This window comes from Gadus morhua, chromosome 9 (genome assembly GCF_902167405.1).
Source record: "Gadus morhua chromosome 9, gadMor3.0, whole genome shotgun sequence".
Taxonomy (NCBI): domain Eukaryota; kingdom Metazoa; phylum Chordata; class Actinopteri; order Gadiformes; family Gadidae; genus Gadus; species Gadus morhua.
This window is the reverse complement of record NC_044056.1, coordinates 23,057,472-23,081,773: the sequence shown is the minus strand read 5'-3', so window position 1 is coordinate 23,081,773 and position 24,302 is coordinate 23,057,472. Positions and strand designations below refer to the sequence as shown.

Sequence of the window (24,302 nt, the reverse complement as noted above, 5' to 3'; positions counted from 1 at the left end):
CAACCCAGAGAACATGGATCCTGTGTGAAGGGTGTGATGGACTCTCATGGCACTGGCTCAAGTACAGGCCCAGTTGGTACTTGGTGTACTGTGAGTGTACTACCATCAACCTCACTGTTATTGTTAAGCTATATACAGATGACATATTATGAGTATGGTGTGTTCTATATACAGACTCGGGATGACATTTTATGGCTATAGCCTACATTGTGATTACTATACAATATATATTTATATTTGTTATTGATTCAAGTAGTTAGTATTATCATACCTACTAGTTAATTGTCAATATGTATTACTTTACCAGGAGATTTTCCAATTGAGATGTAGAGTCCAAGCCAAGAAGGCAGCCTTAACATAAAAGTATCACGTTTAACATTAAAAAACAAACATACATTTAAAGCACAATACCAGACACAAAACACAATAACACAAATCAAAGTAAAGCATAAATTCCATTTGTCAGTAAGTCAGTGCTCAGTATCCGGACATTTACAGTTTGTGGTTAAATAGTCCTTAATCCTGCATTTGTAATTGTTCATGTTGATTTAGGATTCCAGTTTAAGGTGATCCTGTAGAAGCAGGGCAGTGTACACCTAGGGGCCCTAAGTAGGATATTTTTGGGCCCTGCTTTGCGGCCCTGCTTTGCGAGTAGTTTTGAAACAAAGAGCAAGCAACTGTGTGCATTCATAAACCTTACGATTGAACATGATTAGCCGCAATTAGTTAAGTATACTCACTGAAACAGTCAAAGTAAAGCTTACACACTAACCACATTTCTACTTTTACTTTACTGTCTGACATTTTAAAACAGCACAAACTGTTTAGTCCACTAGGTGGCTTGCAACCTTTAGTATTAAAACATCTTCAATAAAGTTGCTTTTTAAAGGGTCTTAAGTTAGTCTTTTGTGACAAAACTTGAAAAAAGCATCTTGCAAATAAGATGAGTTAAGATGATATAGCTTAATTATGACAAAAAGAAGTCAATTAATAAACATCCATAGTAGCCGCTGCATTTGCCTACAATTATTATTCAACAAAAAATGACCTTGCAGTTGTCTCTTTTTGTCACCGTTCTTCTTTTCACATTTTTCTGCACCCGATGGATTGACTTGTTTAATTATTTTATTTTATTTTAGCCAGTTTTGGGATCAGTCAAACCAGCGCCTGCGCTGAATCAATCATTATGATCCTTGCTTGTAGCCCTCTCAGCAACACTGAGCATTACATTAACAACATGTGTAGGGTTGCCAGGTCAGTCAGAATGAGGTCATTTTAGGTTATCGTGATAAGACCTATTAAAAAAAATAAAAAATCAGCGCTCTTGGGGCCCCTCTGGCGGTCGGGGGCCCTAAGCGGCCGCTTAGTTCGCGTATAGGGAGGAACAGCTCTGCTAAGAAGAGGGGTACATCCAAGGATGGTCTGCACACTGTTTTAATGCTCCGTGCTAGCAACGTTTCTATCGCTAGGGATCTTCATCAGGCACAAAGATCAAACGTTGCCTGTTATAAATCCACTTCTGGAGCATTAATACAGTGTGCAGACCCTACTTTCTCATAGATCCTGTAGTAACACCATGAGGGTGCAAAATAATTAAAAGCACTTTCATCGAACGTAGTGAGGGTCCGAAGAACGTTATACAAAATAAAACTGCTAGACTGAGTGAAATACCATTAAATACCATTGGGTAGGCCTATAGCCTACTAATTATCACTTATTTATTTTATTACATTTTTGGGGATTGCCGAACCCTACAAATAATATAATATATTGCTGAAAAGGCATTGGGTATTTTTTTTTAACAATATATTTTTTAATACATTTTCAATAAATCAAATATGTTCGCTCGTCAATTATGGAGCCCTCTTTTTGGTGCCCTCTTGCGGTACATACAACCACAATAGCCCTCTGGCGCAGGCAGTGGCGCTTACGCCTTCTACTGACACCTGCCTCCCACGGTGCCACCGCTCCATCCCGCAGGTGCCGTCGCTCGATGAGAGCCACGCGTCTCTTCCTTCACCCGCATCATAAAGCCACGAGGCTAGAATAACAAGCGCCGTCTGACATCATAACAACAGGTATAGTCGCTTCTGCATTCCGCGTTGGCTGCGAATAGAATAAGGCGTCTGCGAGATGATTGGGACTACGGAAGTAGTGTTCCTGTCGGAGAAAATGAGAACTTGATGTACCTTCAACGGCACCTGTGAGACGGTCACTGAAGCCGTGGGGGAATTCGCCGTTGGCCTGATCACACCTGTAGCGAACCACATCATGCCGGGACACAGACGCCAGGTCAGTCACCATCACATGTTAATACTACTGGGTTTAGTTCACAGATATCAGCCAACGTCACTACAAAAACTACAACCATGTACTAAAGTGTACGATTGAGTCATTATTTCTGTAAGACTATGTAGGCCTGCAACAAATGCTCTATAATATGGTAACTGCCTGGTAAGTGGTAACCAACCATATTACACATGGGTCCAGTTGAATGTGTTCATGTTGAAATAGTTCAACACCTGTTGACTGTATCAAACAAATCAGTGTTTAGCTTTCATTTTTGCTCAGGTATGCAACAGGTTTCAAATACCTATTCAAGTTCGATGAATAGGTAATATGATAGCCTATGTGAAGTGTCACAGAGAACTGGGACACTATAGTCAGTTAGTTTCATAAGCACTCGCAGTATGCCTAACTTTACTAGCATATATTAAATTAAATATAAACAAGAGATAGGCCTATATCCATTAAAAATAATAGTTTGGAACGTGATAGATAAAAACTTTTTTAATCCCCCCGTTCAGATACAAGTTAAACCATAATCTGGTGTTGATTATATATTTGGATAGGTGTCACTAATTGTATATATTTCATATATTGACATATATCTGTCTCCAGTGGTGGTTCTAGAGACATTTTATTAGGGGGGCCAAGGATTGGCCAGTGTTTAACCAGAGGGCCACAAAAAAAAGGCAAATATTTTTTGGCACAGGGGGGAGCAGGGACATGTCTACAGGGGCATAGGCCCCCGTAGGCCCCCGTGTAGATCCGCCATTGCTGTCTCAGAGGTACATGGCCCTAATCTAGCAGTGAGGATGACGTGATGCCCTGATCTAAATGTGGTTCTGATGTAGCTGAGTATTGAGTTCCTGGAGCTGATGGGGGTGGTGAAGGAGAACGGTGGAGATCATGAGGGGGTTCCCCATGAGGTAAGAACAGACACCTGCTGATCAATATGAGCATCGTCAGGCCTTATGTAATGAATGATGTCATGTGGGGTTGTCTGCACAGAACGCCCCTCTGTCCTATGACTACGTCCTGGTAGGAAAAACCAAGGAGGAGCAGGACAAAGAGTCCTACAAGAAGCAGAAGGCCTTCATCGAGGCATTAAAATGCAAGAAGTTAAAAGTCACGGTAAGTTTGTATTCACATAACAACTGTCCATTAAGGCTGGTATCACGTATTACAAATGATGATTCAGACTAGTGAGCTTTCTGTCATCAGGGATGGATTCATGCAGCTTCACAATCTGTAACTGATACGTCTGTATCATGTTATAGTTATTGTGTCTAGGTAGTAACTAAAAAATCATAATTCTTAATCAGACTTATTTATTTTAGAAAATATTATATGACGACATAAACTTCTATGGGATCCAAGCCCCTAAGGAGATCTTCGAGAGGTACAGACATCTACTGAAGGTGTCTGATGCCTGCAGCTGGAGCGATGAACAGAACGCTATGCCCTTCAGAACTAGGTGAGAAGCACTCTGTCACTGAATCCAAAATGCGTGCAGTGACGCCTTTCTGACACATTGCTTTATATCCAGCATTGGAAAAGCTTCATTCTATAACTTGTATCACATATTTATTTATAAATTGCAAGTTAATCACAGAATATAATGGAGACAGAGATGCAATGGTTGGATGTGTGATGCGTTGTTTTATTAGCTCAAGTGCCAGCGTTTGTTTGTTGCAGGATAAGAATCGTCCACTACATCGTGAATCACACCGCTATCAGGACGGGAGGTAAAGAGGTCTTTACATGAGGGTCACTCTGCCTCCCAGATGTTACACGTTCTTCCTCTCATCTCTCCATCTTTCCAGAGGATCTTCGCGGTCTGCTGAAGAAGAAGGTGTTTGATGCCAGGTTCTGCTTGCATGAGGTAGGTTCTTCAGAAAGGTCTTCTTCTTTTAGAATCAGTGTCCATAAAGTCTTGAGTCCCTTGTTTTTGGAAAGGATACGTTTTATTGGAGAGGGTCATCCTACCTGAAGGTGGCTGTGTAGAAACCAGAAAGGCAATGTTTTCTTGTTTTTTTCATTCAATTCCCAAGTCGAAACAACTTAGTTGTGTTAATTATTACTATGTGAATAAGTTACAGCAAACCGAAACAACAGGACAACACCGGGCTTCGCACAGCGAAAAACTGCGTTGGCTCATTTAATTTGGCTAGTGTTGAAAATGACAACATTTTGATCCAAAAAGAATTAGGATGTATAATAGGAAGTATGCGGTCCACTTTCTGTAAGAACCACAACAGGAGGACCTCAAGCCTGGACTTCAGTCCCAGCTTCATCACTGAGTATCTGTTGAGCGGCCGTTCTCAGCGGATGACTCGCGTCTCCATTAGTCATCATCGGAGTCCTGAGTCATCGACAGAGAATTTAGTTTGAGTGCGCACGACGTTGGCCTGTGCGTTACGCCTGCTTACTATGACCATACAGCATTGTCTAGCAATTAGAAAGAATGCATGAATGGTGAATCAAATAAACAAATATAGTACTATCCAATTATTTAAATGTAGCTGTGATGTTTTAGGTGACAAAACCTAACGGTGTGTTTCTGTTCGCCTGTGCTTATGTGTCTGACTCATCCTGTCATTATTTGTGGATGTGTGTCACCACGACTGAGTATGCGTATTGCTATTATTGTGTGCCTTTTCTTTGTGTTATTTATTCCCATGATTGTATTTCATTGTATGCCGGGCTTGCCTGTTGTTTCTGAGTGCATATTGATGTGGCCGTGTGCGTTTGTTGTTGTCGAACACTGTGTCGGGTGTGTTCGTATTTATGCACGTCTGTCAATGGCCGTGGGTGTGTGTGTGTGCCTTTGACTGAGTGCTCTGGCTTTCAGAAGAAGAAGCAGAGAGAGCTGAGGCAGAGCTGGGCTCGCTGGACAGCCTGTTTCCAGGGGCAACCCATAACGGCCGTCAGGTTAGAGAAGCACTTGAATCGCTTGATCACTCAGTTTACAGTCGCCATCTTTTCTGTCTATAGTCGTTTTGTCGGGCTAATTGCATTTGCTACTGCCGTTTTTGGGATTTAAAAATTATGGCCTTTTATACCCTTTTTCAGACTATGAATTATAAAATGTAAAACACCTAAGCATTACATGATTATTATCAGTACTAAAAACGTTGTAATTCTAATTAATGAAAATATTTTGGAATGTAAATTTCGAGTATGTTTGTTTCTATCGCACATTATTTGAATTTGTGGAAAATATTAAGGGTATTAATAGGAAGCTTGTTAAAAAATTGTCAGCTTGAATGGAGGTTGTCAGTAGCTGCGTTTCCATCTAAAAGGTTATGTGAATCTTTAGAAAGTTCGCAAAAAAGTAATTCGAATTAGGTGCGTTTCTATCAAGTGGTTGGAGCGAAATAGGGTGATGACGTTACACGTTGATGTCGGCAGGGTTGCTATGGCCGGTCGTTATGCGGAAATTGGAAGACTGTCAGTCAAACTGTGCGAACTTTGAACACTTTCAGTGTTCAAAGTTCGCTACGTCACAGCTGTTTCGAAAAGTGTGTTTCCATCTCCCATTTTGCAAATTTACTCTCTTTCGCATTTCTAAAAAAACACCTCAAGCGAGCGGATAAACCTTTTTGCGAATTAGAGGATTTTTATGCAAATGTTGGTGTTTCCATCACCGTTTACTGATTCGATACTTCAAAGTTTGCATAAAATCAGGGGGATGGAAATAAGACACACCTAATAAGACACAAACAATATCAGCTACAATTCTGAAATCGTGTGTGCTTCTGTGTGTTTGTGTGTGTTTGGGTGTGTGATTCTCAGGAACTACTTCGGGGAGAAGGTGGCTCTCTACTACCTGTGGCTGGGCTGGTACACATACCTCCTCATCCCCGCTGCCGCCGTAGGCCTGGTGGTGTTCCTCTACGGCCTGGCCTTCTTCAACAGCTCTCCGCTAATGTGAGTTCAACACTAGAGGTCACCCTTTAATGCTTATTAGGGAAGGTCTGCCTGTGCACAGTGTGATTCCCTAACCACAAGCCCTTGTCCTTTAGAAAGGAGGTGTGTGAGTCCAAAGCAGTCATGTGTCCCCTCTGTGACAAGCGATGCCAAGTGTGGCAGCTCTCGGACACCTGCACATATACCAAGGTACGGAACAAGTCTGCAGGGTTGAGTCAAACCATGCCCTGTTTCTGATTGTAGTTACTGGAGGCCAGGCGGGATAGTTCCCTGGCCTTTGAGACCCAGCTGGGTGTATCTGGGTTCCAACCATAGACTGAATGTACTGCTTACAACCCCACTGCCCACAGTCTAGGTGCGGTCATATCCTAGGCCAACACCTCACTGCTCATTGTTGAGACATCTGTGTTTGTTGGAACAACACGTTGAAAGCTGCTTTAGATACAAGCTAAATAGTAATAAAGAGGTTACTGACATTTATCCTTATTTCTATCCACAGCTGAGTCTGCTCTTTGACAATGGTGGCACTGTCTTCTTCGCCATGTTCATGGCAGTGTGGGGTAGGTTTCTGTTAAATGGCTATGATTCAATGTTTGACTTTTGTTCCGTATCATGATGTATAAAGTGGTCAGAAACTGGAAAAAAATCCTACTTTCACGTAAAAAGTCAGTTGATTTGAGTCAACCTGGACCATTGATGAAATGTGACGACACAGAGAACCACTGCTAAATAATTCCTGCGTCAGAAGGTCAGTGGGCTCATGCTCACCCTAAGAGGTCACACACGCGCACGCAAGCACGCACACACACACACACACACACATACACACACACACACACACACACAGACACACACACAGTCACACACACACGAACACACACTCACACACACACACATACACACCCACACACACACACACCCCCACACACACACACACACACACACACACACACACACACACACACACAAACAAGATGCCTGAAAAGTGTGATGTCGTATGACAACCTAACAACTTTATTTCCACAGCGACTTTGTTTCTGGAGTTCTGGAAGAGACACCGAGCTTCCTATGTGTGTGAGTGGAAGGTTTCGGACTGGAATGAAGAGGAGGTAGGATTCAGCAAACCATGAAATTTGTCCCTCTCCTTAGCTTTCTTCACTCTTGGTGTTTGTTAATACATCTCCTTGCATCGTTTCAGGACGACCTGATTCTGGGGATTGTGAATAACCCAGACGCTGAACCCAAGCAGTACAAGCACTCGTACCTGCGCAGCACTTTGGTGCTGATATGTGTGACGCTGATGGTGTGTTTACACACAACACTTCACACAAACCATCACCTGCCACATTGGCTTGGCATTTATCTGAAGACCGGAGTAATAATAATAATAATAATACATTTAATTTAGAGGCGCCTTTCAAGACACCCAAGGTCACCTTACAGAGCATATAGTCATCATACATTATTTAAAAAACAAGACATTGTGTAAAAATAAATAAACATAAGCAATAAGAAATAAATAAAACAAAAACAAGACGAAACAAAACAAAAAAACAATCAAAACAGTGATCAGTTAGACGTTGTGTGCGAGTTTGAACAGGTGAGTTTTGAGTTGTGACTTGAAGGTTTTAATGGTGTCTGATTGTTTTATGTGTGGGGGGAGGGAGTTCCAGAGCCTGGGTGCTGAACAGCTGAATGACCGGGCACCCATTGTAGTGAGTCGTGATGTGGGGATACATAGTAGTCCAGCAGAGGTTGAGCGGAGGGAGCGGGAGGGAGTGTATTCTTGGAGGAGGTCACAGAGATAACTGGGGGCTAGGTTGTGGAGAGCTTTGTAGGTGAGGAGTAGGGTTTTGTATTGGATACGGTAGTGTACTGGGAGCCAGTGAAGTTGAATGAGGACAGGGGTGATGTGGTCAGATGATTTGGTGCGGGTGATGATCCGGGCGGCTGAGTTCTGAATGATCTGCAGTCTGTTGATGAGTTTGGTGGGGAGTCCGGCGAGGAGGGCGTTGCAGTAGTCTATGCGTGATGTGACAAATGAGTGAACTAGGATTTCAGTGCTGGATTGGGTCAGTGATGGGCGGAGTCTGGCGATGTTGCGGAGGTGGAAGAATGCAGTCCGGGTGATGTTGTGAATATGGGGTGCGAATGAGAGGGTGTTGTCCAGGATGACACCGAGGCTCTTGACTTTGGAGGAGAAGGGTACTGGGAATCCATCGATAATTATGAGTGGAGCTGGGGTGTGTTGTGATTTAGTGAGGGTGGATTTGGATCCGATGAGCAGGGCCTCGGTCTTGTTTCCATTGAGTTTCAGGAAGTTCCTGCTCAACCAGCTCCGGATCTCTTCCAGGCACGTGATGAGGGAGGTGGGGGGGATGGCAGCGGTGGGTTTGGTAGAGATGTAGACCTGTGTGTCGTCAGCGTAGCAGTGAAAATGGACCCCATGGTGACGGAGGAGTGTGCCCAGCGGGAGGAGGTAAGTGGTGAAGAGGAGTGGACCCAAGACTGACCCCTGGGGGACACCCAGTGAGATATCTGAACACCCAGACTTGTGGTTGCTTAGTTGAACAAATTGTTGACGGCCGGTGAGGTAGGATGTAAACCAGGAGAGTGCAGCACCAGTGATCCCAATACCAGCTAGGCGGTCCAGGAGCAGAGGGTGGGAGATGGTGTCGAATGCTGCGCTGAGATCGAGGAGGATGAGAATGGTGAGTAATCCAGAGTCGGCTGCAAGGAGGAGGTCGTTGGTGATTTTGACTAGGGCTGTTTCAGTGCTGTGTTTTGGACGGAAGCCAGATTGGAACGGTTCGTGGAGATTGTTAATGTCGAGGAGTAGTAGGATGATGTGCATATTTCTATGCATATGTTTAGGATATGCATTTAAAATTTGTTGTGTCCTCTAGATTTACCCTTCAGTATTTCATCTGCTTTAACTAAACTCACAGTGGATGAGAGGTATGAGTTGTTAAGGATCAGGTAGGGAGCTGGGGGCCTCTTGCTCAAGCCAGGACGCCCACACTGGTAGGATGTTGAGTACATTGAGGGTTAGAACCACAGCGTGAATGAGGTATCGGTTGGCCGATTTTTTCGGCTGATATTGGCCTATCACAAATATATCGTATCGCCGTATGTGTTTGCCGATATGAAAACTTTAGTAATTGATTTATTATCAGCTCTCTATAAATCCTCCACTGTGGTGGTTGAATGCTTTAACTGAGCACATCAAGTAAACACTCCAACACTAACAGTTTTTCATCGTGTTCTGTGTGAGGTTAGAAGCTCCTCCCCATACTAAAGGTCATTGGTTCCTTTAGCTCTGGCTTTAATAGATGTTGCTGGAGGGTGAGCAGCCAATCCAAAGGAGATGCCCCACCCCCAGGATACCATGAGATATATATAGAATAAAGAGCGATATATGAATATTTAGAATATCGGCCGATATCAGTAATCTTCGATATAGGCATCGCCCCCTAAATCTAGTATGGGTTGGGCTCTAGCCAGAACCCAAACTCAAGTTCTCCCTCACAGCGGCCTGTCCTGCCCCTCCAGATCCTGGTGATCATCGGGCTAACCCACGCCCTGGTGGTCTTCAGGGTGATGGCGGCGGTCATGATGGCCGAGGGGTCCTGGAAGCTGCTCAGTGACCATTCCAACCTGGGGTCCATGGTGCTGGGGGCCTTCCTCCACTACGTCGTCATCACCGTCATGACGCGGGTACGCACACCGTCGCCCTCGTCGACCGGGGCCCTTGAGCCCCGGTCGACGATGTGTGTTTGCTTTAGTGTCAATGTGTGTTTGCTTTATGACCCATTCTACTGCATACTGTCTCAAGTACGTCTCTGTCCGCAGATCAACAGGATTGTGGCCAGGAAACTCTGTGATATAGGTATGCATCTTAATGTGTACTATCGGTCTCTTTCTTCTTTATTTGTTTAAGCTGCTTATTGCTACGGCTCATTTATTCTTTATTGCTCATTAAGTACTTTCTTTTACAAGAGAGACCTGGAAATATTTTTGTTTAATTGCTGTTAATGACCTCCTTAATGTAAGTAGTTAATAATAGAAAAAGGTCAAATATGATTACAATCCAGAAGATAATTGCAGTGGCAGCAGCTCAAGGGAGGACAGTGTTTAGACACAGAAAACAAATGCATGTTGTTTTATACACACGGTTGTCCAAAAGGCCCAGTCGAACGTCCTTACTCTAGCCTTGACAGGACAGCAGAAGTTAGAATGTCCCACCTCGTGGTCAACCAGTTACCGATTCCTGTTTTATCCAAGAGGAAACAAGGTCCTTCTCCGCCACCGAGAAGAGCTTCACCGTCAAGATGTTCACCTTCCAGTTCTTCACCTACTTCTCCTCTCTCTTCTACGTCGCCTTCTTCCTCGGCAGGTGAGGACTGGATCGCACTGTGCCCTCGTTTGTGTATGTTTGTGCGTAAGGATAGTAACAGAGTGGTAACAGGCGTGTTTTCTCCTACGTTTGTTAGGATAAACGGGCACCCTGGTCGCTACTCACGGATCGCAGGGAAATGGAGGCTGGAGGAGGTGAGGAGACATTGAGAATATTGATGGAATTATTTAAAGGGTTGATATCATGCTTTTTAGACTTATTCCCTTTACTTTAGACTGTTATATGCCGTATGTTTACATCTTTTATGTCTGCTAAGCTAGAACCATCTAAGTCTGAGCCAGGGGGAGTTTTCGCGGCCACCGAGAACGCCCCTCAATAAGTGTGTGAAACAGCTTGTTTGCGCTCAACCTTTACTTCCATAACAGTGCGACGTCAGCCTGTGGGAGGTGCTGAAGTGAAGAAGCCCCGCCTCCCGGCTACCTGCAGAGTTAACAACTTCTCTGGGTGTGAATTTGCCGACCCACACGCAAAGCGTTCGACCAATCGCAACAGATTGGGCGTGCTGACCAATCACAGCAGCCTGGGGTACTCGGGAGGGGGGCCTTAGGGCGACGTGATACAAAAAATAACTTGCAGAAATGAAGAGGGAGAATAATAAGGGGTATTTTTAACATGCAGGCATGTAACCCTATTCTAGTAGTACCCCCAAAATGCAATGATATGGGATCTTTAAAAAAGAGACTGAGTTGACAGTAGCCCTTGGATCCTGAGTCGTCTGCTCTCTCTCCAGTGTCATCCCAGCGGGTGTCTGACAGATCTGTTCATCCAGATGGCCATCATCATGACCCTCAAACAAACCATCAGCAACGTGTTCGAGTTCACTGTTCCGTAAGTGCAGAGCACCAACACACACACCGGGAGGGGCGGGGGGTGGGGGTGACCTCTGACCTCGGGCGCGCTGATGAGACTCGACTGCCAGCACCAAGACACACCCCAGGGGGAAGGTGGTGACCTTTGACCTGGGGCATGCTGATGAGACTCTACCCCCAGCACCAACACACAATCGCTGGGCCAAAGTTCAGCTATAACACTAAGAAGCGCTCATTTACAATGAAAATACGGCACACACACTCATGCCAACCCGACATCCCTCTCTTCCATTTACAATTCTAGTTACCATGACTCTGTAATGTGGTGCTATTTTTCAAGTAGTGCATGCGGTGGATCTCTCCACCTTATGCAACGCACGTTGAGAACGCATCCTTCTGACCACCTGGATTTAGTACTTCGTATAAAGTTACCGCTCTAATGAGATACTTCACAGCATTCGCTTTTGCATTGATCAGTAGTGTCTTAGGAAAAGTGTTACCTTGCTTAGACAATGGGGGCATTGTTGCCCTTGTGACACGTGACTAAAAAGACGAAAACTAAATGTGCTTTTCTCCATACACAAGCTTTGAGCCCCTCCCCTCTCTCCCCAAAGCGGGAGACGACCCAGAGCAAATGCAGGAGATAGGCTGAACACTGGGCAGCGTTCACGCAGCTTTCGCCATAGATTCACACACAGACTGAAACCATGAGACAAAACTGTAGTCGGTTGCCGTTGAGGATTTTGTTCATTGCAAAGATAGTTAATGAGAATAAATGTGAATACACTCTGGCGACTTTATGCTACTAAAGTGTTACTTGACAAGTTACAGCATGCTGAAGCCCTATTATCTTCATTTAAAACTCTGTTTTGCAGACAGTGGTGAGCAGGCAGTGATGCAGGAATCACAGAGAACACAGAGAGAGGAGGAATAGAGAGGAGAGACACAGAGAGGAGGAACAGAGAGGAGAAACACAGAGAGAGGAGGAACAGAGAGAAAAGACACAGAGAGAGGAGGATCAGAGAGGAGAGAAACAGAGAGGACAAGAGAGAGGAGAGACACAGAGAGAGGAGGAACAGAGAGAAAAGACACAGAGAGAGGAGGATCAGAGAGGAGAGAAACAGAGAGGACAAGAGAGAGGAGAGACACAGAGAGAGGAGGAACAGAGAGAAAAGACACAGAGAGAGGAGGATCAGAGAGGAGAGAGAGAGAGAGGAGGAACAGAGAGAGGAGGAAAAGAGAGGAGAGAGACAGAGGGGAAAGACGGCTAGAGGAGAAACAGGAGGTAAAGAGAGAGAGGAAAGACTGGAGAGAGAGGAGGAACAGAGAGGAGACACAGTAGAGCGAGAGAGAGGGAACAGTGAGAGACAGTGAGCAGATGCCACCTACTTCAGACAATTTGAAACAGTTCCTACAGTTTTTCTACGTAGGCTACTATCTATATAGACACATTACATCAATTCTCCCGTCAGTCACATTTAAATAGTTGGTCAATAGCCATGGTCCCTCCTCACACATTGCCAAATGTTCAAAGTTCCACTCTAGTTTCAGTTTGTAATTTCACATTTATACTACGGGTTGTGTAGCCTGGTCCTACCAGACTCTCGTACTTCATTTCATTTGTACATAGAGTCTCGACCTTCTCAATTGACAAACGTTAAAGGGGACCTATTATGCTTTTAGACTTTTATGACCTATAAACGTTGTTATAATGATTGATAGTCATGTTTAACCATACACAAAAAACAATGTAGATTTTCAGGAAACTCCTCCTCTCATCTGGGCGCTTTCAGCATTCTCTGTCAACGCTCGATTTCGTCCTTCTCCGCCCCCTCGCCCCCCTCCTGCCAACCCAACTCCGTTGTGATTGGTTACCTTCCTTGAAGCGCGCGTGCGGGCAGTTTGACCAGGCATATGGGGGCGTGGCAGGAGTGCCTCTACGTAGATGATTTCCCGGAAATGTGAACAAGTGAATCGCAAACGTTGTCCCGAGTGTTTAGCGCTCTGCACAGCCACCCCAGACTGTCAGCAGGGAATACGTCGAAAGGCATGTACGTCATTATTTGACACTTTAGTATGGTTAAACATGACTATCAATCATTATAACAACGTTTATAGGTCATAAAAGTCGAAAAAGCATAATAGGTCCCCTTTAACTCACTTGAAGGCGGGTATCTGTTGCAGTTTAAAACTATTGTATCTGCCCAGTGCCACTCTGGATCTGCCATAACCAATTGCTAATGTTTGGCCGGGAATCACGTTGCGCGCAGGCTGTAAACAAACCAAACACCGTGCGTGAAGATGTCCGTCAACGAGTGCTGACTTTAACGTCATTGATCTAAGCCACTCCCTCTGTTCGCTGATTGGACGCAGAAAATTTAGACGGAGAAAACCCACTAAGGCCCCGTTTACACGAGGACGCTTGCGGGTAAAAACGCCAAAATATTTTATCGGAAGTGCCTTTCGTTTAGACGGTGACGGCGTTTTTGGGGCATGAAAACGCATAAATCTGAAACCACCCTCCAGAGTGGAAAAGTTGAATACGCTCCGCTGTAGCGTTTCCGTCTACAGTGCCAAGACGCAAAACACTGCTGCTCAGATCTGCTCCATCGCGTACGCGTTTACGTCACATACATGTACAGTACAAGGAAATAAACAAACATGTCCGATTATTTCCATACGTCGGACCTTCAAGCTGCTCTGGCATCTCTAACAAGCGTACAGGAGTCATTCCACGAAATGTAAAGGATATGTACAGATAGTGTTACTGAACAGAGAAGGATCTTTTTGGTTTTTGCGGCACGGATAAGAGAAGAAGGAAGAATCTACGCTTGCGCTCAGACATGCCGGTGTTGTGTGATAGTGTATCACAGCACCACCTAGCCGCCTGGCATGCATACCCAATCGAATTCCACACCGTCACCGTATGCACGCAGATTTCCTCCCGAAAACGCTCGTCTAAACGTGGAATAAAAAGTGAAGACGCGACGCCACTTTTGTGTCTTCTGTTCAGACCGTCATCGTGTCAACGTAGCCTAACATTCCGTAGACCCAGACCTAGTACTGAAGGGAAATTCAAATTGAGCGGGAGTACTTAGGCGGGCGGAGCCAGGCTATGGGTTGTGTATACTTCATTCTTGTTCAGGAGACTTCTATTGGGCTCCTCCAGACAAATGAGTCAAGGTGGTGATGTTGAAGCGTTTCTTTGTAAGGTTTGCTGATGATGACACATAGCCTGGTGTTCTGTGTTGCCATGCAGGAGGTCTCTTCCTGTGTATGTGTGGAGATTGCTGGTTTAACCTGTTACACACTGATTACTCAATGTGCAGCAGTTGTGCAGCCTCACCCAGACCGAGTCCAATTAGACGGAGTCTCAACTTGCAATAAACCCCATCACACAAACCATGCAGCTCTTACCCACATGCAGCGTGCTAATGGCAGCCAAGAACAATCGTTACCATGGCAACAGGCACAAACAAGCTGTAGCCACTAAATTTATGCTCAGACAAATGTTTTGGTTGCAAGCACATCACCAATAAGTACAGAAAACTGACATAAACATAGGAGCATGGCCAACTGTTTGTTTGATTTCATGATCCATAAATATTCCTCATATAATCAAATGTTTTCTTTCTCCTTTTTTAACAAAGCCCTAAGGGTCCTTTACTCCTTGCATTCCTGTAGGAGAATTCCTTGACAATGTTTTGTTGAATCCATCCTTCAAGCACTCTAGCTTGCAAGAGAATCATTGTCAATACTGAGGATCACCAGTCTGTAGAGTCTGTACAGGGACAATGTGCTTCCCTGATAGTATTTGATTATTTTCGGTTGTTACTCATATTTGTTGTTTCTCATTTTGCCATTTTTGCCATACATACATCTGTGCATACAAACATATGTACATACACTTACATTGCATAAGCATGCATATAAATATACACGTTGGATCCAGTGTTTTCTCTGCCTGTCTCAGATGGTTTCATCGCTGGCTGAAGAGGAAGAGGACCAAGAAGCTTCAGAGGAGGTGCGGCCACTGCTTCAAGAAGGATGACTCTGAGGGCTTCAGTGGAGCCGAGCTGTGTGAGAACTGCAAGCTCAGGGACTGGTTCTGCAACTACCGGCTCGATGACGTCAACTCCTTCAGCCTGTTCAATGAGTTCCTGGAGATGGGTGTGTGTGTTGTACACAATTTCACACTCTTCTGCACACTATACTCACTAACTCACTCACTCACACACAGCCTAAGAACCTATTGTTGTATATGTCAAGTTCATTTTGACATTTTCATTTGTATATTTTATCCCTAGTTATATTTTATTCCAAGTAATATTCAGATACTTTTTTAGAATTTCATTCTTGTTATTTTTGATATGGGTCAATTCTATGGTCAATTTTTTGATTATTTATGATCGATATGCATAATAACTATGCCTTTACCATTGCCATAACTGACTGTAAATAACATTGACCAAAGCCGTTTGGTGTCTGATGTGTTTTCATGGTCTTGACCCTAGTCATCCAATTCAGCTTCACCACAATATTCGTGGCAGCGTTCCCCCTCGCTCCGCTGCTGGCCCTCATCAACAACATCATCGAAATACGCCTGGACGCCATCAAGATGGTCACTCTGGAACGCAGGATAGTGCCTAAGAAAACCAACGACATCGGTAAGATTATCTGGTGAATATCGCTGTGTTCTGTGAGGTGGAGAAAATCAACTATTTTCTTACAATGTTTCCTGGGTAACAATACTAACGTTCAATATTGCTAGGGTAATACCAACTTCTGATGTTGCTGGAGTAAAAATACTTAATTACAATTCGGCTGGGGTAACAATACTAAGTTATTATGTTTCTGTGGTTACAATACTTATAATGTTGCTGGGATATAATTAAAAAGTTGCTGGGGTATAATTAAAAAGTTGCAGGGATAACAATGCTTACTTAAAATGTTACTGGGGTAGTAATAGGCCTACTTACAATGTTACTGACATAACAATGCTTAGGATGTTATTGGGGTTACAATGCTTTCAATATTCCTTGGGCAATACTTAGGGAGAGCTGGGTCGATTGAAACACGGGACGATTGAAACACAACGTTCAGCACGCAAGACTGACCAACCCCGGGAAATTTCGTTTAATGACGTGCTACTGTTCAAATGTTATGCCCCGAACCTGTTTTCGAGAGCGCTAAGTAAAATCCTTCCTGCGGTAGTTTTTTTTGCAATGAATAGTTGCGGTTTTTGTTTCATGCCATAATAATATGACTATACAACAGATTAATTAGTACTTAAATCTGTGCTAAAGTGTGCAATGTCAGAGTTTTTGAGAGGTAAAAAAGGTTTGTGTCAGTAGTCACTGTTGGGACGATTTAAAGACTTGTTTCAGACGCAACAGGTGTCATGTTATCCGGTTGACCTGGTCATTTTTTTTTTAAATAAATAAAAGGATTTTCAACTGTGTATCCCCAAACATGACTTAGGACAGGGAAATAAGTAAATTTTATGCAAATGTAGTTGTCCAAAAGAAGAAAGGTGTTTTTTAATCGAAATGTGCATCTTGACAATTACGCACAATTACGCACGGGCCAAAAATATATTTTTACCTATTTATATTATGCGGAATTATGTGAAATTTTAGCAATGACGAGTACACTATGTTGTCCGGTATGTTGCATAAAAACAAGGTCAATAGTTTATTTTTTAAAATATGCTGTTTCATTCGTCCCGCATGTGTGTTTCAATCGTCCCGAGCGTGCGTTTGAAACAAATGTGAACTTACGTTCAAAGTTAAAAAACAGCTCGATCATCCAACATATGTATTAAATTACACTTGTAACTAAGAGAACACACATGGGAGTTGTTGATCACATGTTGAAATTAGTCATCTTTGAAAAAGACGTTTAACTGAAAAGTGTTTCAATCGACCCGGCTCTCCCCCTACTAACAATGCCTCTTGGGTAACAATACTTACTAACAATGTTACAGGTGTAGCAATACTTACATACAATAAAACAATACAATTGGGCTTGTGAAGCAGCACTTATTCAGGATGTTACTTGGCTTACAATACTTATGATGTTACTGGGGAAATAATAATTCCTTATAATTATACCAGGGGGAAAATACATGTGATGCATGTTACTGGGGTAAAAATACTTATGATGTTACCGGAATATCACTACTTACTTACCATGATGCCAGGGTAACAATACTTAGTAACCATGGTACTGAAGTATGGATGCTTCTGCGTGTTCCTATCAGGGATCTGGACAGAGGTCCTGGAGGCCATCGGCGTCATGGCGGTCATCGCCAATGGCCTGGTGATCGGCGTGTCGTCCGACTTCATCCCCCGGATCGTGTACCACTACCGCTACGGACCCTGCGCCAACGGCAGCACCGCCGCCGAGTGAGAGACCGCTTCTTCCAGCGCTGCTAGCTCTGCGTGTAGCAGTATTCACCCAGGGTGTGTACATGTGGTTTATTTTGGTTCCCTGTGCGTCCAGCTGCATGGCGGGCTACATCAACAACACGCTGTCCATCGCCCACATGGCCGACCCGGACATACGCAACGAGTTCCTGCCCGAGCAGATGATCACCCCCAGCGGGCTGAACTTCTCCTCCTGCAGGTCGGTCCTCCCTACTGGATGCTTTAATGAGTGATTAGATGTGGGGTCATCATGTTCCCCGGGTCCTATGTTCCACGTGGCCCTTTTTCTAAAAAAGAAAGTCCTGTTCCCCGTTTTTCCCAAAATGGGTGCTATGTTTCCCTGTAGCAATACATACCGGGGAGCATAGGACCCTTTTTCTGAAGAAAGGGTCCTTTGTTCATCGCAATCTATCAATCTTTAAAAATATTTAAACTTTGACGCGACATTCGCGTGATGACAGACAATCAGCGTTCAACAGCGTGGCCACTGAGTGACATGTGTAACGTCACAGCCAATCAGCGTTCAACCAGCCAACTCAGTGCAGTGCAGTTCGGGGTGAACTGCAGCATGGAGGAGAAAGTGATTGTTGACGTTTGCGACTCCCGGAGCTCTATATATAATAGTATATAATGTAATATAATTGTATATATAATATCACGGCCAAAAGCTCTGTGCGCCTCCGGATGGCCGTAGCGCGGGGAGCTCTCGTAGGGATTGGGCTTTTCGGGGTTTGTTTATCGGCGTTGCTATGGTTTCCGGTCTTGTGTGTTCCAACGGTTTATTAGGTAGGCCTATCTAATAAATCTCTGTCTAATCAAAACTTCATTCACTGCCTCTTCCGTGGTCATTACAATAATATGAATAGACTGCGTCGGGTCCTCCGACGTCTCTCCCTCTTCCACAAAAGGTAAAGACATGCAATGGTGGTTATTTCGTCCGGAATTTGGCAGTAATGGTGGAAAAAGTAACAGACTGGGGAACATAGGACCCTTCTTTTAAAAAAAAGGGTCCTATGTTCCCCGGTCACATACATATCGGGGAACATAGGACCCTTTTTGGCAAAAGCGGTGAACATAGGACCCTTTTTAAAAGAAAGGGTCCTATGTTTCCCAGTCTCATACAAAGAGGGGAACATAGGACCCGGGGAACATTGACACACTCCCTTAGATGTTTGTATCTCTGCATCCTGAGGCCAACAGATATGGCACAGGCACATCAGCTGTGAATACTGTTTCAGTCTCCAACGTTAACAAAAAAGACAGCCGAGAGGACAGCCTTTGATGTAATGTGTACAAGATTTGTTTTCTCCATTCCTAAGATTAGGACTAGTATTGTAAATGGTCCAACTCAGTTCTTACAGTTATTTTTGTTCCCCCATGAACCCATGAACCCTGAATGGGAAGGTGTGGTGGTGTTAAAGGAGCTGGACAGCTGATGTGTGTTACCATACCAGCTCTGATGTCATTCCTAATGAGCTGCTGGCATGTTGTCTTCTATGGAGAGTTGATGTGTTTTCTCCCCAGCTACAAAGACTACCGGAGCGACGGAGACTACAGCTTCACTCCACAGTTCTGGCTGATCTTAGCTGTACGTTTTGCCTTCGTCATCCTTTTTGAGGTGAGCCAAAAACAAGAAATGCAATCGCAATAGAGCAAGCGTGAACTGTTGTCTAACATGTTTGCCCTCTCCAAAAATGTTTTAGGAGGACGAGGATGAGGATGATGAGGTTAATATTGTATTGCTTTTTTGTTTGTTTTCTGTGCTTATAGCACGTTGTGGTCATATTTAAATTTGTGGCAGCCTGGTGTGTCCCGAGCGCACCCATGCAGGTGAAGAACGTCCGACTCCTTGACAAGTTCAACCAACTGAAGCAGGAGAACAGGTGAGCTGCCAACAGACTCAGGGGGAGGGTCGGGATGCAAATCACTAATTTCAATGCATGCAAATACCACAACAGTAGATATTTGAACCATCTTGTATATCATTTACCTGTCTCCTATAACCATGGACATCATGAGGGTTAGCACTATATGTTTTCAATAACAATCAATTGTTGTTTCTAGCTTATTTGTAGAGAAAGAAGTGTCAAAAGGAGAATGAATGAAGACTGCCAAATACAATTTGAAGTTGAACCAACCACCAGTAGCTGCCTCTGACGCAGTTAATCACTTCCATTGGAAATATGTTTGCTATCTTAACTTGATGACTGTGAGGGACTCATGTGAACACATCCAATGTGTTGACAATGTGTGACTACGTTGAGCTTCTCACTTGAAGATGGGTCCTGCACCGCCTCTTGTCAGCCACAAGGTGTGGCCAAAGCCTAACGCCTAACCTTTACGCGGAAATGAGGGAGAAACAAAGTGTGTTGGACAAAGCCTTTTATACCGGTGTTATTTAATACAAGCATGATGTACAGAGTTGTTTTTTATTGACGTTGCACTCCGACTTAAGATAAAAGTCATGATTGAAATGAAGCACTGCAGCTTCTACGAACGGCAAGACACAGTGATACAGTGAAACTCATTTAAGGAGTCTCGACTGGGCCATATGGATCCACGTAGGAACGAAACCATGTATTGACTGATCTCATGTAATGATATCCTTTCAATTGCAGAACTGTATTATTTCATATCTTGAAATATTTAAATTAAAATGATCTTGGGAACCACTTTATTCTTCATATTGGCGTTATGATTAATCTTATTATAATAATTATTATTTGCCTAGCATTATTGCTTTGTTTGTGTAGGCCTACGTGTTTTCTGTAATTGTGACTTTGAATAAATTAACATAATCATGTTGTGATGCTGTTATGGTCAGCATACATTAGCCTTTATTTAACTGCCTTTTGTAAATCTGAGACAGACTTCTGTTTTTGCTATTTTTTGATTGTTAATAATAATTAAAAAAACGATGTTGACTTCTGGATACATGCATCTGCCGTCCATGTATGTATAGAGTTAAGGTGAAGCAGAACAGCATCCTTTAGTTTACATGTATGTATTGAGTTGAGTAAGAGAACAGCATAATTTAGTTTACATGTATGTATTGAGTTCAGTAGCAGAACAGCATCCTTAAGTTTACATGCAGTCTGAATTGAGTTCAGTAGAAGCAGAACAACATCCTTTATTTACTTGTATGTAGTTCACCGTCAGCAGAACAGCATCCTTACGTTTACATGTCTGCTGCATTGAGTTCAAGCACAACAGCATCCTTTAGTTACTGTGTGGTTTCACTGGGTGTCACGTGACCCACCCCCCCTCCTCGCTGCCACCCAACAGGTGAGCAGCAGCAGGTGTCGTGTTTCCGTACAACTCTACTGAGTGGCTTTTAAACCGGTAATAACAACTCTGATATCATAATGTAATATTTTAAACTTACCTACAACCTTCCTTACCGCAGAACACAGGATACTAAAGTACTCTGAAGGAGGGAATAATGGTCATCTTGTTGGCATGCACTTGCTTCCTCTTCGCAGTTGACGGTAAGTAGAATTAACATCTTGCCCCTAGCCTCCCATTACCGATTACAATGCTGTAGCCTATCTCTAAAAGGCCTTATTTTTTGTAATGACGTTTGATCTGTTGTTTGTTTCAGTGAAAAACAAAGATCAGATGGGCAGGCTGCCGGGGATTGGGAACACTAGTTAGTAATATGACAATATTAAACCCAGCATAGCGTTTATGGTTTGAATGAGTATACGAATAATGGAGGCCAATTGGAGGGATTTTAATAAAGTCCCAATATATGGGTTAAGCATGTGTCCAGTGCGTGTGTGTCAAGCACCCAGCAGGCTATCATGCTGTGTCAGTGTGTCCCATAAGGGCGCTTGGCAACGCGGCTGGGTGGACTTTGCTCCCGGACGTCTCGTCTGCGGTTCCAGAGCGTTGGTTATTGAGACACAACTTACCAGGCAAGAAAACACCGATTGTGCAAGTTGTCTAGGTTTGGCCTGTTCAGGCGCTCATTCCTGTATAACTGGTTGGTATCTAAGCCACAGTTCTCGTTCATTAATGGACCATGCTCTGCAGGATATTTGCATTGACCACCTTTCCAGCTATTTCGATATGGAGTCAGCAACCTCAACAATGAACATATTATGTAATAATATGTGAATATAGTGTGTGTGTGTGTTTGTGTGTGTGTGTGTGTGTGTGTGTGTGTGTGTGTGCATGTCTGTATCTGTGTGTGTGTGTGTGTGTGTGTGTGTGTGTGTGTGTGTGTGTGTGTGTGTGTGTGTGTGTGTGTGTGTGTGTGTGTGTGTGTGTGTGTGCGTGTGTGTTTGTGTGTGAGCGTGTGCCTGTTGGAAGGGCTGAATGAATTTATGTGGTCTCGATATAGACCACCTGTCTTAACATTTGTTATTAATTAAAGTCATTGTTATGTCTCTGGCCCTGTGTGAATTTATAGGCTGGCCATGTTGCGAATAAAGAGATTTTCAAGCTGAATGAACCAAAAACCGAATTTCCCTCTGACTCTTATACTTCTCATACAGTCTATGTGCAGCCTCATGGAAAAAGTCAACAGTCAGAGTTGACCTTCCCACACCATTACCGTTTACTGCCTTTCCCCTGAAACCACAATAGACCCGTATTGACTGTGTACCAAATTGTTTAGGGATTAAGGATTTTCAAGGAGGAAAGTTAAGGCTACAAGTCTGTGATAAGCCGAGAGGAGTCAATAAGCCCACCTTTGAAGGAAAGTAGTGTTTGCTCTGCCACACGTTTCATTCAAACTAATGGACCTTGTCTCCGTGTTCCTCAGCGTGTGTGAACAGCGAGCACTTTGAGGAGCGCGTGGTCTACGTGGGAGAAGGGACTGGATACCGTCTGAAATGCCCTCTGGCCGCCTGGTTGGGGGTCCGGATCCCGGACTCCCAGCCAGGCGGCCAGAAGGGGGCCGTGACCTGGCTCAGAGACTGCCGCGAGCTGCCGCCCCCGCCTCCCCCCGGCCGCTCGGACCCCGGCCCCGGGCTCTACCTGGAGTTCCCCACCTTGGGCCCTGAGGACCAGGGGAACTACACCTGCCTGCTACCGGACAGCCTCATCTCCTTCACCGTGCACCTCCTGGTCAAGGGTGAGTTCAAACAGAGACGCAGTGGTTGTTGCTATTGTCAACCGCAGTCTAGGTTATTACCATGTTGGTCCAAAGATGTTGGGTAGGACTGGGTAATGCAATATCATTGTTTATTGTCTTTGAATGGTATTATATCGTCAAATGGAGATACCTACCTATCCTTATATCATGTTTTAAAGTCTAAATTCATTTAAATTTGAAGTTGTACCATTGAAATAATCTAAATATAAGGTTTGATATGTCAGAGAGAACGGTAATCTACTTTTAGACTCCTTCTTTAAATTCCATTAATTTAAATTAAATTAAATTAAATTGATGTTTATCCACATGGTAAAGGACCCTCCCTACAGCTTTTAGGCTAGTAGTGCAGGCCTCCCTCAGTGAGCTGCCCTCCACCTGGGGGAAGGCGTTTGGTTTCTACATGCCTTCCCACAGCCGGGCCTGTTATCAGGCGGTCGGGCTGCTGATGAAGGCCCTGATTGTCTGCCCTCCGTTGGTCCCAGTAAGGATTGTGTTGATCCCACAGAGTCCCAGTGTTCCAGGGCCCCGGAGTTCATGCCGGGTGGGGGGTTGACCCCCCTCTGGGGACGCCTGGGGTCCACTGTGTGGCTGAACTGCACCGCGCTAGTTCCCTGGGACCCGGCTGAGGAGCCCCCCTGTGGCCCACCCACCCTGCAGTGGAGCAAAGATGGCCGCCTTCTCACCAACCGTACGGAGCACCCTCGGAATACTTCTTCATGGTGCGTAAAGACCCGTATAATCTACACAACGTTGCATCTTGAAGTTCACCCGGGACAGGCCATGGTGTTGAGATGAGTTCGTTGTTGTTTCGTTTTCGTCAGGTCTCCCAGTATTGGACATGTGACACTAAGCAGTCTCCTGGAGATCTCTCTGCAGGAGCAGGCGGACTTTGGGCTGTACCTCTGCATTGTGAGAAACACATCAGACTCATTTCAAGTGCAGAACGCAGGTAGGCCAAGTAGGCCCTCGTTTATTCATTTGATACATTTGGTACATGAAAGGTTCCAATTTAGTATTACAAAGGATAATGAATGAGGAATAATTGTGTTTCAACAGTTGCCAAGATCCGCTACAGTAATTATATAGTAATATCTTAATTAATGTGATGAATGTGATGTATCCTCTATCTCTGTACACTAGACCGCCCTAGCCACACTGCTGCTGTCATCGCCGCAGTGGTCTTACTCCTGCTCCTCTCTGTGGCGGCGTTGGTCTACTCCAAACATCACCTTAACATCAAACTGTGGTACAGGAACACTTACGGAGACTATGAACTCAACGGTGAGACTTCAAGCTTGTTAGTTCTGGTTTGTTGTCGTTTTGGGGTTAAC

At 44.2% G+C, this 24,302-nt stretch overlaps 2 protein-coding genes across 2 annotated transcripts in view; both read left to right on the top strand.

Annotated features, from left to right (window-relative positions):
• Nucleotides 1-1,906: 1,906 nt before the first annotated feature.
• Nucleotides 1,907-20,802, top strand: LOC115551539 (anoctamin-9). Its single transcript, XM_030367360.1, has 24 exons — nucleotides 1,907-2,292; nucleotides 3,138-3,212; nucleotides 3,295-3,417; nucleotides 3,624-3,760; nucleotides 3,982-4,031; nucleotides 4,110-4,168; nucleotides 5,138-5,217; nucleotides 6,082-6,216; nucleotides 6,312-6,405; nucleotides 6,716-6,776; nucleotides 7,243-7,325; nucleotides 7,415-7,519; nucleotides 9,769-9,933; nucleotides 10,069-10,105; nucleotides 10,501-10,612; nucleotides 10,710-10,767; nucleotides 11,364-11,461; nucleotides 15,416-15,612; nucleotides 15,957-16,109; nucleotides 17,705-17,849; nucleotides 17,947-18,069; nucleotides 19,395-19,488; nucleotides 19,641-19,753; nucleotides 19,935-20,802. The coding sequence occupies exons 1-24, from the start codon at nucleotides 2,272-2,274 to the stop codon at nucleotides 19,969-19,971; spliced, it is 2,355 nt and encodes a 784-aa protein (XP_030223220.1). The 5' UTR covers nucleotides 1,907-2,271; the 3' UTR covers nucleotides 19,972-20,802.
• Nucleotides 20,803-21,133: 331 nt separating this feature from the next.
• The window catches only part of sigirr (single immunoglobulin and toll-interleukin 1 receptor (TIR) domain), a 15,380-nt gene continuing 12,211 nt past the window's right edge, over nucleotides 21,134-24,302 (top strand). The window contains exons 1-5 of the mRNA XM_030365872.1: nucleotides 21,134-21,358; nucleotides 22,639-22,950; nucleotides 23,477-23,690; nucleotides 23,793-23,920; nucleotides 24,112-24,252. Of these exons, the coding sequence (XP_030221732.1) occupies nucleotides 21,313-21,358; nucleotides 22,639-22,950; nucleotides 23,477-23,690; nucleotides 23,793-23,920; nucleotides 24,112-24,252 (841 nt within the window). The 5' untranslated portion in view covers nucleotides 21,134-21,312. The remainder of the gene's footprint in view (nucleotides 21,359-22,638; nucleotides 22,951-23,476; nucleotides 23,691-23,792; nucleotides 23,921-24,111; nucleotides 24,253-24,302) is intronic.

Bases quoted from the DNA above. Each gene is read 5' to 3' on its own strand.
- LOC115551539 (XM_030367360.1), top strand. From the start codon at position 2,272: ATGCCGGGACACAGACGCCAG. The intron at 3,418-3,623 runs GTAAGTTTGTAT...TATTTATTTTAG, and splicing joins GCAAGAAGTTAAAAGTCACG to AAAATATTATATGACGACAT. The intron at 6,406-6,715 runs GTACGGAACAAG...TTCTATCCACAG, and splicing joins ACACCTGCACATATACCAAG to CTGAGTCTGCTCTTTGACAA.